Source organism: Nothobranchius furzeri, chromosome 1, assembly GCF_043380555.1.
Source record: "Nothobranchius furzeri strain GRZ-AD chromosome 1, NfurGRZ-RIMD1, whole genome shotgun sequence".
Classification (NCBI taxonomy): Eukaryota; Metazoa; Chordata; class Actinopteri; order Cyprinodontiformes; family Nothobranchiidae; genus Nothobranchius; species Nothobranchius furzeri.
Window position 1 is genome coordinate 88,102,764 of NC_091741.1, and position 14,793 is coordinate 88,117,556.

The following is a 14,793-nucleotide window of genomic DNA, read 5'->3' on the forward strand; positions in this document are numbered from 1 at the left end:
TACGTGAGGAAGAGTTACTCCAGCCGACGGATGCTGTTTCGGCTCATTTTCGTTTCTATCGAATTACAGCGAGAGATCCTGTTGGTGCATATCTCTGTTCAGGGTTGTTTATTGTTATCACGCAGGCTGACGGTATGGTGAACGTCAGTACGTACTGCGTCACCGAGACGACAGAGGCAGAGTAAAAAAAATACCCGGAAATGGGTGGCCGAATGTAGTTTTATTTTTTTTAAACAAAGCATTTACTAGCAACAACCGCCAAGGGGCGACGAACACCAAAATGAGGCATTTCGGGTAACATTTTTCCAACTGCCATCATACATTGGACCTTGTTCTGACTTATGGCATTGAGTGTGAGGAAATAACAATCTTTCCACATAATTCAGTCCTCTCGGACCACTTTCTGATAACCTTTGAGTTTTTTATAACTGAGTTCTCGAGACATGAAAGTAAATTTCATTATAGTCGGTCTCTATCTGACAACGCAGTTGCGTCTTTTAAATCAACTGTTCCATCTTTACTGTCCTCAGCATCTCAGAGGCATGTAGCAGAGGGCAATATTTTCAGTTCTAGACCCTCACAAATTGATGCCTTAGTTCATCATGTGAATTCCTCTTTACGTGTGGCATTAGATGATGTTGCCCCTTTAAAAAAGAAGGTAATTAGGGACAGGAAGTTGGCTCCCTGGTTTAACTCTCATCTACGAGCCTTAAAACAAAACTCTAGGAAATTGGAGAGAACATGGCGCTCTACGCACCATGAGGAGGCCTACCTGTCCTGGAAAAATAGTCTTGTACTTTATAAAAATAAGCTTCAACAAACTAGAACTGCTTATTTTTCAGCATTAATTGAGGAGAATAAGCATAATCCTAAATTTCTTTTCAGTACAGTTGCTAAACTTACACAGAATCATAGCTCTGAGCCATCTATTCCCTTAGCCCTCAGCAGCAATGACTTCATGGGATTTTTTACAAGTAAAATTAATTCTATTAGAAACAAAATCTTTAGCATCCTCCCTAATGCGATTTCTTCTTCCTCAGTAAGTGAGGCAGCTTCAGAGGTGACTTTAGAACCTCATCTGTGCTTGAACCGTTTTGATCCAGTTGAGCTTTCAGAGTTATCAAAAATATTAGCTTCATCTAAACCTTCAACTTGCATTTTGGATCCATCCCAACCAAATTATTTAAAGATGCATTTCCTTTGGTTACTGCCCCCATTCTAGATATAATCAATCTATCCTTAGTAAATGGGTATGTACCACAAGATTTTAAGGTGGCTGTAATCAAACCTTCACTTAAGAAGCCTTCTCTGGATCCAGATGACCCAATGAATTATAGACCAATATCTAACCTTCCATTTTTATCCAAAGTCCTGGAGAAAATAGTGGCCATCCAAGTATGTGAGCATTTAAACACTAATGCTCTGTTTGAGGAATTTCAGTCTGGTTTTAGAGAGTATCACAGCACTGAAACTGCATTAGTGAGAGTTACAAATGATATTCTCATGGCCTCAGATAAGAATCTTGTGTCTGTTCTAGTCTTGTTAGATCTCAGTGCTGCCTTTGACACAGTTGATCACAATGTTCTTTTAGAAAGACTTGATCATGTTGTAGGGATCAAAGGAACAGCGTTAGGCTGGTTTAAATCCTACCTGTCTGACAGATTTCATTTTGTAAATGTACATGACAAATCTTCTTCATACTCCAGGGTTACTTGAGGAGTACCACAGGGTTCAGTGCTTGGACCAATTCTTTTTACTATATATATGCTCCCAATTGGTAAAATCATTAGACAGCATGGGATAAACTTCCACTGTTATGCTGGCGATACTCAGTTATATTTATCCATTAACCCTGATGAACCTAATCGGTTGGGTAGATTACAGGCTTGTCTAGAGGACATAAAAAATTGAATGACTCTTAACTTCTTGCTTTTAAATCAAGACAAGACGGAAGTTCTCATCTTTGGACCAGAAATCCAGAAAAGGAAATTGCTTAGCCAATCGCCTGACCTGAATGGCATTACATTAATCTCCGAGAACAAAGCAAGGAACCTTGGTGTTATCTTTGACCAGGACATGTCATTCAAATCCCAGGTTTCACAAGTTTGTCGGATTTCCTTTTTCCACCTTCGGAATATTGCTAAGATTAGAAGCATACTTTCCAGGAGTGATGCTGAAAAACTAGTTCATGCATTTATTACATCAAGACTGGATTACTGTAATTCATTACTCTCAGGAAGTCCACAGAATGTAGTTAAAAGTCTTCAGCTTGTCCAAAATGCTGCAGCTAGAGTTCTGATGAGAATTAAAAAGAGAGATCATATCTCTCCTGTCTTAGCTTCCCTACATTGGCTACCTGTTAAATTCAGAATAGATTTTAAGATCCTTCTTCTCACATATAAAGCTCTTAATAATCAAGGTCCATCATACATCAGTAATCTGATTGTTCCAGATGTTCCTAACCGAGCACTTCGCTCTCAGACTGCAGGTCTACTGGTGGTTCCAAGAATATCTAAACTTAGGATGGGAGGCAGATCTTTTAGTTATCAGGCTCCTCTCCTGTGGAACCAGCTCCCAGCTTTAGTCCGTGAGGCAGACACTTTGTCTACTTTTAAGAATAGGCTTAAAACATTTTTATTTGGTAGAGCCTATAGTTAAAATCTGATGTTAGCCTGAATCTGGACAAGTGGGGGATTACAGGGAGGTGGAGTATACAGTCGGTAAAGACGGCTCTCCCTTGCCCTGCCTCCAACATGCCTACATCTAAATAGGATAGATTATCCAGAGTTAACTCTGTAGTTATGCTGCTATAGGCTTAGACTGCTGGAGGACACACTGACCACTTTTCACACTCTACTGCTTTATTCTACAGTCTGCTCTTTAACTGTACTATTTTGTGCAATTTCAGCTGTTAACTTTATTTTCTCTGTAAGTGTTTTTCTCCCCAGAAGAAGCTACAATGACGTTCTGCTGAGCTGTGGTGGCCTCATGGAGGGGGCCATCGACTAGCACACTGCGGCTAACCACTAATACATTCTGTCTCTCCTGATAATAACTTTTTGTTTTCATTGACTTTTGATGTGCTACTACTAGTTTATCCGTTTAATTATAGATCCACTAGGATAAATACAATAAAGTTTATCTCTCGCCAAATAGAATATTTACTAAGACATCACAATATAACTATAGACACATTACTTGTGTGTGTGTGTGTGTGTGTGTGTGTATGTGTGTGTGTGTATGTGTGTGTGTGTGTGTGTGTGTGTGTATCTGTGTCTGTGTCTGCCTGCTCTGTCTTCTCAATCCCCAGTGAGTCGTGGAGGATGGCTGCTTATACTGAGCCAGGATTCTCTGGAGGTTTCTTCCTGTTAAAAGGGAGTTTTCCTCTCCACTGTCGCTGCATGCTTGCTTAGTATGAGGATTGCTGTATAGTCACTGACACTAGTCAGTGACTTGATGCAATTTGCTGGGTTCCTTATATAGGAAACATTATTTCTGATTGGCTTAATGAACTGTGAATTGGAATGTTTATTATGTGAAGTGCCTTGAGACGACTCGTCGTGATTTGGCGCTATATAAATAAACTTGAATTGAATTGAATTATGGAAACAACACCACAGCAAATGTTTGCCTTAATCAAAGCTAAAGGTGATCCAGTGAAATATTAGTGTGTGACTTTTTTCAGAAAGAAAGAGTGTAACATGATTATTTTTACACTTGATTGAGACACAAATTTGACCAATTTGAAGTTTGGTTGGATCAATAGGTGCAATAAGATCATTTTTATCCTGTTGTACTTTTAATTAACTTAATTACTCAACCAGGTGTTCCATTTCTATTATACTCTTAAAAAGGGATGATAACCTTATATTTTAGGGTTTTCATGTCCTTTGTCCCATATCTTCCCAGTCCTTTCCATGTGATTTGCTGCCATCTGGTGGAAAATACACACTTAAATGATTTAAGTCACTGGCATAAATGACACCCTTAGTGATGCCCTCCTTTGGTAAAACTATTATGTAAAAAATCTGTTTCAGTGAGCAGGTTTATTAAAAATTAATTAGCATGAAAATGAATGGGAGACATTTACAGGAATCTTCAGGTAGGCTAATGTTTCTAAAATGTTTAGTTTTTAAAACTTTCAAGGATATCTGTAATCTGTTTTTGTGACATTCAGATAAAGCACTTTACTATTCAATTCAATTTATTTTTATTACACCAGTCACAACAAAAGTCATCTCAAGGCACTTTAGAAAGCAAACATTCCAATTAAATAGACTAATTAAGCAAATAATTGAGTTTAGTTCTTTATTTTTTTCACTTATTAAAAAGTTTTCCATTGGGGCTTACACATCTGGGTCAGCACAGTTTGGTATGGGACCGGAATTTGGTTTCACACCAGGGTCAGATATGCATTTTCCGTTCAGAAGCCCCTGCTCAGTGGGAAGGGAGAAGAGAGCTGTGTGAGTGTGGCCTCTGAGCAGCAAACATTCCTGCATGGAACTCTCGCCACGGCTGCTCAGTGGGAGGAGAGAACAGCGTGTGTGTGAGTAGAGTTTGATGACATGCTCGGCATTGAGAGAACAAGGAGCAAAGTAAGAAAATAATGTTGTTCAGAGTATCTAAAACTACACAGCTCATGCCTGCCTTTGTTTTTCTTTTTAAGGAGGACACCAGACTTTCTTAAAACTGTCTTAAACACCGTCCACATGCTCAGGATTTCCTCATTCCCGAGAACTCCTGAACTACACGTGAACACACTGCCCTTACAAGACCGAACTGATGCTATCCTCCCCTAACCATACTGACCCAGATGTGTAAGCGCCATATCTAAGGAAACCCGGCAGATTGAATTGAGTCACTGCAGCATTCACCCTGTTGTGTTAGTGACTTTTCAGCAATCTACATGTAGCAACAGTGGAAAGGAAAACTCCCCTTTAACAGGAAGAAATCCCACGCAGAACCTGGCTCAGTATGAGCAGACGTCTGCCACGACCAACTGGGGTTGTAAGAAGACACAGCAGATAAAAAAAAAACAGATGAACTTGAGTACTTTCTATGCTAAAGAAAGTAAGGGATTAGAGCAGGGCTATTCCTGGGCCTCGAGGTCCGGCATCCAGCACGTTCTAGCTTTAACTCTGCTTCAACACACCTGATTTCAATCGGCTGGTAATCAACAGGCTTCTGCAGAGCTTGATGAGCTGCTACACAGGTAATTCAACCACTGAATCTAGTGTGTTGGACTAGAGAAACCACTAAAACCTGCTGGATCCCGACCCTCGAGACCCGGAATTGTATAGCCCTGGATTAGCGGATGCACAATATCAGGTGTTTCACCATTAGAGAAATACTGCTTAAATTCCTATCTTCACTCTAGGTCATTACTCATCAATCAATCAATCAATCAAATATACGTTATTAATCCCAGAGGGAAATTAGAGTTTCAGTACATACAATTCAGAGATCAGACATACTGGGCAAGACACATGACAAGAATTGGTGACTGTGGTCATTCGCAACCCTGAGTCGCACTACAATAATAGAGATAAGAGGGTAACATGAGGAATTGATTCGGGAGGAGGGAAAAAGAAGGCACTTCACAGCTACCCTCCCACTAGGAGGGCAGCTTTGCTCTGCAATAAAACGCCTCAAACAGATGTAACGTGAGGAAGTATGGGTTTTCTGTGCCAAAGGTCGTATTTACACGGCTGGGTCACGCAGCACCTTCTACCCACAGATTACGACTTTTGCCGCCAGCAAGTCTGAAAGAACTCCACAACATCCAACACCTGGTCTTCCGAAGAAGGACTTCACTGATTAGCTAGTCATAATTAAACAGTCTTAAACTTCCTTTTCTTTATTTTAAACATTAAATAATAATTTTATCACTTTGCTCATTATAAATGTATTTTAATCAAATGAATGATTATTATGCTTTGGGTAATCATAATGAACTATAATGAATCAGTATACTTAATTAAATAATGTTTTTGAAGATGTTTAGCAATGACCTTCACACTCGCTCACACAGGTCTGTATCCACAGTAACTCAAAACACATTTGCTCTGACGCACAAGTTTGCTTTGGGAAGAGAAGTGGCTTTTTGGTAAGTTAGAACGAGATTGAGAACGAAAGAGAGCGGGCGTGTGGAACGAACACCACGGGGAAAGGAGCCCTGCCGGCTCTTCTCCCCCCCCACACGCTATTTCTGTCAAGCCAGACAGAATAGCTGAAATGCAACCAGCTTACGCAGACTCGTCCAGTCTTTGATTTCGGAGTTAATTTAAACTTGAGAAAGCGCATCTGCTAAACGCTTCAGCAATGTGTACCGAGGTCAACTCTGGACTGGACCGTCAGCACACCTTCGTCTTCTCTGCCAGCCAAGGTGTCATCTGGATAGAACATCCTCCGAGGTCCGGATCTGAAAGGGGGTCCTAAATGCGGTGAGGCAGAACACGATAGATATCGTTTTGATGCAGTTTTTCCTAATAAAAACTAAAGTTTAATTCAAAACATCAATTTTCACTCAGATTCACCTTTTCTCTCCCTGAAGCAATCTCAGACACCTGCATGCACGCATTCATAATTCCATCATCCTCAAATCTTAGCACATCCAACACAAGGTCTATTTGTGCAAGCTTAAAATATCAACTGTTAAAGATTGTCCAACAAGGTTGCCAATGTTGATTATTTTTCCTATGATTGTCATTTCAAATCGTTAGTTTAAATTGAAGAATTAAAACTCTTAAATTTCAAATTTGTCTTTTCATTTAACTGAAACACAGACAACCGGATATGATCGTCAGTTTATCGATGAAAACAATCTTTGAGTCTTCTTATCTCTATAACATTTGGTTATTAATTTGTAAAAATTAATATTCCAGATTATTATGTAGGATGGTTCATCTTTCATAAAAGAGCCATAAACCATTACGCTACACAGATATTCAACAAACTTCAGACAACACAACATGAGACTCCAATAGGAAGGCGGGGGGGGGGGGCTGGGATCCTGTTTCCCCAGTGAGAGCAGCCATCTACGGCACTCAGCCACTGTAGCCACAGGTGGGAGGGAGATCTCAGGAGAAGCGCAGAGCACATTGACTCCAGCAGGTTGATGACCTCGCCAGGCTGAAGTCCGCCAATCGGGGGGGGGGGGGGGGGGGGGGGGGGGGGGGGGGGGGGGGTCGGGTCGGGTCGGGTTTTCACAGCATCTGTCTGCATTCCTTCGTGGGGGTTTGTTCCTAGCCTCTCAAGGCTGTTATGGCGTCAGGTTCGGATAACAAAACTTTGTTTGGGTCAGGCTGAGATAATTTTCCTCTCTGCCTTCAGTCTTTAAACTGATCATTTCAGTCCTTCAGTGAAGCCAATTTGGGTTTTTAAACATCTCCACACCGTCCGGTGACCCTCTCCGAGATGACATCCATTTTGCGCACTAACACCGATAACGCAGCTAAGACATTGTCCAGCTTATGATTCACCTCGAGTAACGTCCCAGTCTGTGATGTCTCCGCCCGGACGGTGCTGTCCATGGGTGCGGGTCGCCCTCCAATTGCTCCAGTCATCCCAATTTTTCGGAAAACCAGATATCCTCCCACTCCAATCAGAAGAAATCCAGTGATCATCAGGCCAAATATCCACATATCTTCGACGTCCTCAATGGACAGCTGAGAGAGACAGATGACCTTCCACTCCTTCCAGGAATCGAGCATATATCCCACTGCGTGTGTCCCGTGAGGGCAAGTGGGAGACCCCACCTCCGTTCTCATCGTAGAAAAAATCTTAAATCGCGTTGAATGACCAATTCATTAAATCAATTTCTGAAAAATAGTGATTTCCAGAGGAAATGCAGAGAAGCGCTCTGTAGGCAGACAGGACAAAAAGAGCCTTGGGAAAGCAGATAAGGGAGCAAAGCAGAAGCGACTGTGCTCTGTGAGTGCCAGGAGAAGCAGCATTCCCCCAGGTTTCTGGAGTTGACGCTGCTGTAAACTAGTCAATGTGTTATGTGGAAATAGGATGGTGTATGCACCGGTTATGCAGAATAAAAATAACTCCCTTATCTATGAAAGGTATTACGTGTGCACCATTAAATCCTGTATTTTAGTTCTAATACCATTCTGTATCTTTTCTGTCCACATAAGCATAACATTAATAAAACTACCCAGCCTTTTCCATGTTTTTCTTTCAATATGAAGTGAAATGTAATAACTGCTTTCCGAAAAATATTTTATTAACATTTAACAAATTCCAGATTAACAACTTTAAACAATTGCCCATCACGTATGTATTCTATGAACACGTCTCCTATCATCTATACAGAAAGACTACTGAGTGACGTGTAACTAGCAAAGACAGCAGCTCAAAAGAAGACTTTTAGCTGTTAAAACAAATTTAACATGAGTAAACCTGAATATTGTGACTGTAAAATTAGGGGCAGGAATAAAAGAAAACATGCTATAAATAAAATTACAGCTGGTTTTATTTCACAAAAAAGGTTGAATTCTTCACTTTATGAAGGCCACATCAGGGATCTTGCCATCCGCCTGTACACAGAAGGAAAAAACATCAAAGCCTTAGTTTAGCTTTATTCTTCTGTGTGATGAAAAACAAAAAAAGGAAGATTTGATGTTCCATTACCTTCAACTGTGTGAATATCTGAGCAGCTCTGTTGAAATCCCACTCGTTGTCCAGCAGACATCTATGACAGTAGTACAGGGTTTTAGAGACACATTTGGTTACATGTAAAACATTTGATTATTAGAAAATATTACAAGATCCTTACTTCTGTGACCATTCCAGGTTCATGCCCGACTTCTGGGAGAAGGACGTGAGCATCTCTTGCTGGGGCGCTGTTAGTGTTGGGACAGGACTGGAAGATGGGGTTGGTGCTGGAGCTACAAACGCACGGCGAATCTCCTCTGTCGTCGCCATTCGGACGAATAGCTGATCATTGACAATGCACAAACTGTAAAAACAGGAAGCAGTCAGTGAGTTTTAAATCCTCTTAGTAGAAGGAGGAAACTTTCAGATGTGTGAAAGATTCTGTCACACTGCAGGGTTTGCGAAAACGTCTGAGCCACTCTGTAACGGATTTGTACATCAAGAAGTGGGGTGCCAGCCAGGTCTCTCTCCTGACATATAAGATCAACTGCATCAATTAGTTAACCTTGATGTACGCAGAATCCCTAAAAAGAATGCAACATAGAAACACCCTTCTTCAAAGGAGACACTAAACTAAAATTACTTGATCAACTCAAATTGAGACATCACACAACCAACAACAAACAAATCAGCAGCTTATTGCTCCTCATTAATTATTGATTCGCATCAGTGACAGGGAAGCTACCAATGTAACCGTTCTGCGCTCGGCGGCACTCTCGCAGTCAAACTCTATTTTGAACTCACGGAACCCGACTTTCTCCCAACGGGTCTCGTGGTTCTCGCAGAAGAGCATAAGTACAGAGGTCCAACTCAGAAGAGGAACCTGGGTGAAACAGCTGCGCATCCAACCGAAACTGCGATCCTGTCCTCCTCTTAATCTCTGCTGTGGATTGGCATTCTCGTCTGTCCTCCGTTTTGTCGTTTTCACAAATATTCCCCTTTTTTCAAAATGACTTATTTCTCTCCATCAATCCTCCTTCCGCTTGTCTGCGTCTCTGCCTCTCACTGTCAGAGGGGGCAATCAGACACACCTAATCAGGTCACGCGCCTCTTTTTTAAAGATGCACTCGCCACAGAGGAAATGACATAAGGAAGCATGTAAGATAAAAAAAAAAAAGAAAAAAAAAAAAAAAAGAAAACACAGAACTGGCAAACTGCCACACCGCCTGCTCATTATCATCCGGCCAGCCTCTAAAAGGGGCATTTCTGTTTGTGAACGAGAACGCCCACTCCAAAACGGGAACGCCCCGTCTTATTCGCTCCTGAAATGTTACTTCACCCCCGATGTTTCAAAATAAGTTATTTTCTCCGCTCATCTGTTTTCCGTCTTTCTTATACAGGTATTGATCATATGTGCTCATCCTGCCCTTTCATTTTGTGTTGCTGGTTTGAGGTGAGCGCGCGCCACGCTCTCCGAACCCGAACCTGCCTTTACAGTCAGGTCCATAAATATTGTGACATCGACAATGCTAACATTTTTGGCTCTATACACCACCACAATGGATATGAAATGAAACGAACAAGAAGTGCTTTAACTGCAGATTGTCAGCTTTTATTTGAGGGTATTTACATCTAAGTCAGGTGAACGGTGTAGGAATTACAACAGTTTGCATATGTGCCTCCCACTTGTTAAGGAACCAAAAGTAATGTGACAAATGGGACAATTGGCTGCTGTGTGTTAAAAGACAGCTGTACCAGAGAATAGGCACTAAGTTTAAAGTTTGACAAGAACCAATACATTGTTATGCATTTAATCTACTGGTTTATGTATAATTTCTCAAGACAGCTTAAAGTGAATTAACTTGTAAAGATTTTACAGGAGGAAGAATATCGAGATATACATCACCCCCGATTCAGCAAAAAGATAGAGATATAAGTTTTGGTCCATATCGCCCAGCCGTAAGTAACCCCCATTAAGGTGTTTCTGTAGCCCAAGCAGAAACGCCCCGTGGCTGGCTGGACACTTCTCTGCCTGCCAGGAGCGTCTCACACGGGACATTTTTAGTAAGCAAGTAAATTTTTATGTGTATAGCACTTGTCACAGACAGAAAATCACAAAGTGCTTCAAATAGATCAAAACTAAAAGCATAACATCTTAAAATCATAACGAGAACAAAGTAAAATATAAAACAAATTAAAGATGATTACTAATTTGAGTAATAAAAATAAAATAAAAGACTTGGGTAAAGCAGCTTTAAATGAGTCTTGTTTTTTTAAACAATGTAGGACAATGTCCTCACAGATTTCAGATTTGTAGCTATTTAAAAGTGACCTCTGACCTTTACTTATTATACATATTTTTATTGTGATGCTAATCTGCTGAAATAATTGGAAAAATGAACCATCAGTGTGATTTTCAGCAAAATGCTAATTATTTTCTACCATAAGATTTAGACAATCACTCTGCTCAGGAAAAGACTTGATCAGAAAATAATCGTTATGAAGAATTATTATGAAACACCGGAAACATCAGAAAACATTTGAAAATATTGGGCCATTCCCATCTGTACCGGGTCGGCCCGGGCCGGGTAGCGTAGGTTGTTTACATATCTGGGTGGCCTGGTATTTTTCCGGGCCAACCAAGGCTCATTCTCAGCCCTCTTCTCGAGGGGGTCTGCTTCAGGCCGACCAGGGCCAACACACCCACTGCTGACAGCAAATTCACACCTTCCATTAGAGCAAGCCTCTGATTGGTGGGTAGAATCAGCCCACATGGGCTTAAGGCAAGGATGTGTGGAATCAACCGGGCCAGGCTGGGACCGACTGGGGCTACCCGGCCCGGGCCGACCCGGTACAGATGGGAATGGCCCATATGTCTAAACAAAAATAAAACGGAGGAAGCAGAAGGCGTGCCACATGCCCTGGCACCATCTTCACATCTCTTTCAGGATCAAACATGGGTTTGACTGGCTGCAGATAAGACATGAGCTATGCCCAGCATATTTTACTGAGGTTTTTTTGCTCAACATCAGACCAATTAAACCTTAACTACGCCCGTGTAACAGACGGTACCACATCTTTGATACAAGCACGTCTTCATCCACTGCTCCAGGAGCAGCCGCTGCATTCAAAGTTGACAGAAACCAGGATTCTGTGCTGGGTTATTCTCCGCAACGAATCTGCCTAACTCCAGTAGTACAGACTTGAACACGTTTGCTTACAGATTTTTGCAACCATCAGATTTTAATTTGACTTCCAAAAAATGCAAGTTCTTGATTAGATATTACAGAAACGAGGACAGTTTGCCATCCCGTTACTTAGGTTGTCAACTTGAACTGGCCATCCATTTGGCAGCGTGACGGGTCGCTGGCTAATACATGCACTCTTAAAAAAACCTTCTTTAAAGGACAAAATGTCATTCTGTCTGCTGTTTTAGACTGTGAAAAACCATTTTCACAATCATTTTCTAAATTTTTTTATATTTTACATTTTTGTTTTTGTCAAACGTCTCGTGATTTTTATCTTGAGGCGCTATAGGAAAGAGCTTTTCTTCTTTTCTTTCTTCTTTACTTCAGCACAAATGTTACAATAAAGAGTTTTTCTTGAGCCATCTTGCCATTGTAATACAGCTGCTGAAAGCTTCCAGTGTGCTGCTACAGATTCCAGAGACAAACTGATGGATTATTGACAAAAATGTCTGTCATGAACTCTAGAGAAACAGTTGGCAGTTTTCAGGGATTTAATTTTATTTTAGTAGGTTAAAGGCCCCGTGTGTGAAATTCACAGAAATCATAGTAAAAAGATCCGACTCTTTAGCACCACGCAGTTTAGAGTCGGTATTGCAGCTATTGGAGCCCCCGAGGATCAAAAAGGGTTTTTTTTATCATTATTTAAAACTTTATTAACAAATATAACAAATACAATACAAAATCGTGTTGCTGTAAACGGCAGCATATCATCTAATTCCAGCTTTCAAGTCAGCGAACAGGTTAGTTGTTTTCATCCAACTTATTTTATTAATTTAATCTAAATAGGTTTTGAATAAGAAAAACTTTTTAATGTCAGTTATGTTTGCTAATAGCAAACGGCAGCTAGTTAGTGATGACTTCTGACTACAAAAAATGACAATATTTTGTTCATTTTATTTGAGAAATGTTATATTTCTATTTGCCATTTTGGAAATATACAAGGTAGTGTAGTCTGTAATTGTTTTCTCTCCGTAAACAGAGTCAGATATCATCCGATGGTTCATCAGTGGAGACAGACAGAGGACGAGGGAGAGGAAGAGGGCGAGGAAGAGGGAGAGGACAGACGTGTGCCAGCGCACAGAGAGGCAGAGGTGTTAGACATGTGACAGAAGCAGGGCAAGCATCCCAAGATGAAGGAGCCGAATTTGCTCAAACCAGCCGCAACGTCCCACGCACAAGAGGAAGAGGCAGAGCTGCTCAGCGTGTCTACTGAATCCCTTTTGTAACATGAGGTCTCTCCATCTTGGGAAGGCAACTCCTATATTTACTCTGGTTTTCTCATGACGCCGGTCTTGTTCACTTTTCAAAATCCTTTTTCTTTTACTTGGATGAGACAAACTATCCCGTTTCTCAAGTTTGCTTGTAGAATATGTGTGATCCTCCATCGCTAGAAGTACGGTGTGGCTAGTTTCTTCTTCTTCTTAGTTACTTTGTCAGACTGCATGCTTACAAGGCGCACTTCTGCCCACTGCTGTTTCTTTGAGGTTACATCATTTAAAAACGCAAACATCAAATGCGAAGCTTAATATGTTGTATGTCCCTAAAAGGTCACTGTATTTTAAGATGGCGCATGCCATATGGAGCACCGGTCTGCTTCTTTTGTCTAAAATATTAAAATATAAAGCTAATAATAATGCTTAGAATAAATGCTTGTTTGAATTATCATTAAAAAAAAAACAAATTTGAGAATGTGATACAAGAAATTTGATAACTTATAAGATGAAATATCACACATTGGGCCTTTAAGAAAAGGCTAACATCAGTTATTATGTCAGACTATTTGACATTTTTGGTCAGACAATATTAAAACAAATTGGTAATGTCTGACGTGTTTTAATAAACACTGCACTGTGTCAGAGACTAAATCAATAAGAAGCCAACTAAACTTACCCAGAAGTCCCTGCAGGAACTGTGATCAGAACCCGAAAAAAGGCCATGGTGGATTCTCTGGATTTTCCGTCTACAACAACTGATAAAAGGTCAAATAAATCAGGGCAGCAGAAAACTTTAGGGTTACTGTCATAACCCTGGTTCTCTGAGTAACATTAGTCAGATGACTCACTATGGGATACGCTCCTCCGGATTCCTCAGAAGCACTTATCTCAATACACCAATCCTGATTGGCCAGTGACTGTGATGCACGCGTCACCTGCTACTGTAAGTAGCAAGCATACCTACGCACGCGTTATTCAAGATAAACACCTCTTCTCGCTTTGCCCAGCAAGAAGGGTTGCCTGGTGAGACATCTCACTCGAAAAAGGGTCCATGAAGAAGACAGGCCCCTAGTACAATGGGCCCTGAGTTGCCTGAATGCCCCGACAGGAGTAAGCCGAAGAAATAGCCTCCACAATCCAGTGGTAGAGCTGCTGCTTTGTGATGAGTTTTCCCTTAAAAGGTCCTCCCCATGACACAAAGAGCTGGTCACCCCTGCAAAAGTTCCCTGTCCAATTAACATACTCCTTGAGCGTGCAATCTGGACACAGCTTGCACAACCGCTCCTCCTCAGGAGAGGAGAAGGGTGGTGGGTAGAAAGCTGTGAGGAGAAGAGGAGAAAAGGAGCCCACTACCTTAGGCACAAAGGCAGGGTTGGGCTTCAGGGACACCCACATGTCACCTGGTGCAAACTGGGTGCAGGATGGGTACACAGAGAGAGCCTGTAAGTCACTAACTCGCTTTGCAGATACCAAAGCAAGGAGTAGCACCACCTTAAGAGACAGGATCTTAAGGTCCAGGCCCAGAGAGGTCTCCATTTGAACTCGCCTTCTTTCCATCCAGCAATTCTTGCAGGAAAGACAGAATGGCATTCACTGGGCACTGGGAGGGAGAGATATCCCTGCCCTGGCACCAGACTTCAAACCCCCTGGGACCGCCTGGGACAGCTCTGCTGACCCTAACCCGCACTTGTCAGGGTCCAGGCCCACAGGGCCAGTCCTTCTGGATGAGG

At 41.5% G+C, this 14,793-nt stretch overlaps 1 protein-coding gene across 2 annotated transcripts in view; it reads right to left on the reverse strand.

Annotated features, from left to right (window-relative positions):
- Positions 1 to 8,209: 8,209 nt before the first annotated feature.
- Positions 8,210 to 14,793, reverse strand: part of nxf1a (nuclear RNA export factor 1a) — a 40,051-nt gene continuing 33,467 nt past the window's right edge. For both annotated transcript variants that reach the window (XM_015947175.3, XM_015947183.3), the window contains 4 exons: positions 13,740 to 13,818; positions 8,783 to 8,965; positions 8,638 to 8,698; positions 8,210 to 8,543 (listed from right to left, as the gene is read on the reverse strand). In XM_015947175.3, the coding sequence (XP_015802661.3) occupies positions 8,505 to 8,543; positions 8,638 to 8,698; positions 8,783 to 8,965; positions 13,740 to 13,818 (362 nt within the window). In that variant the 3' untranslated portion in view covers positions 8,210 to 8,504. The remainder of the gene's footprint in view (positions 8,544 to 8,637; positions 8,699 to 8,782; positions 8,966 to 13,739; positions 13,819 to 14,793) is intronic.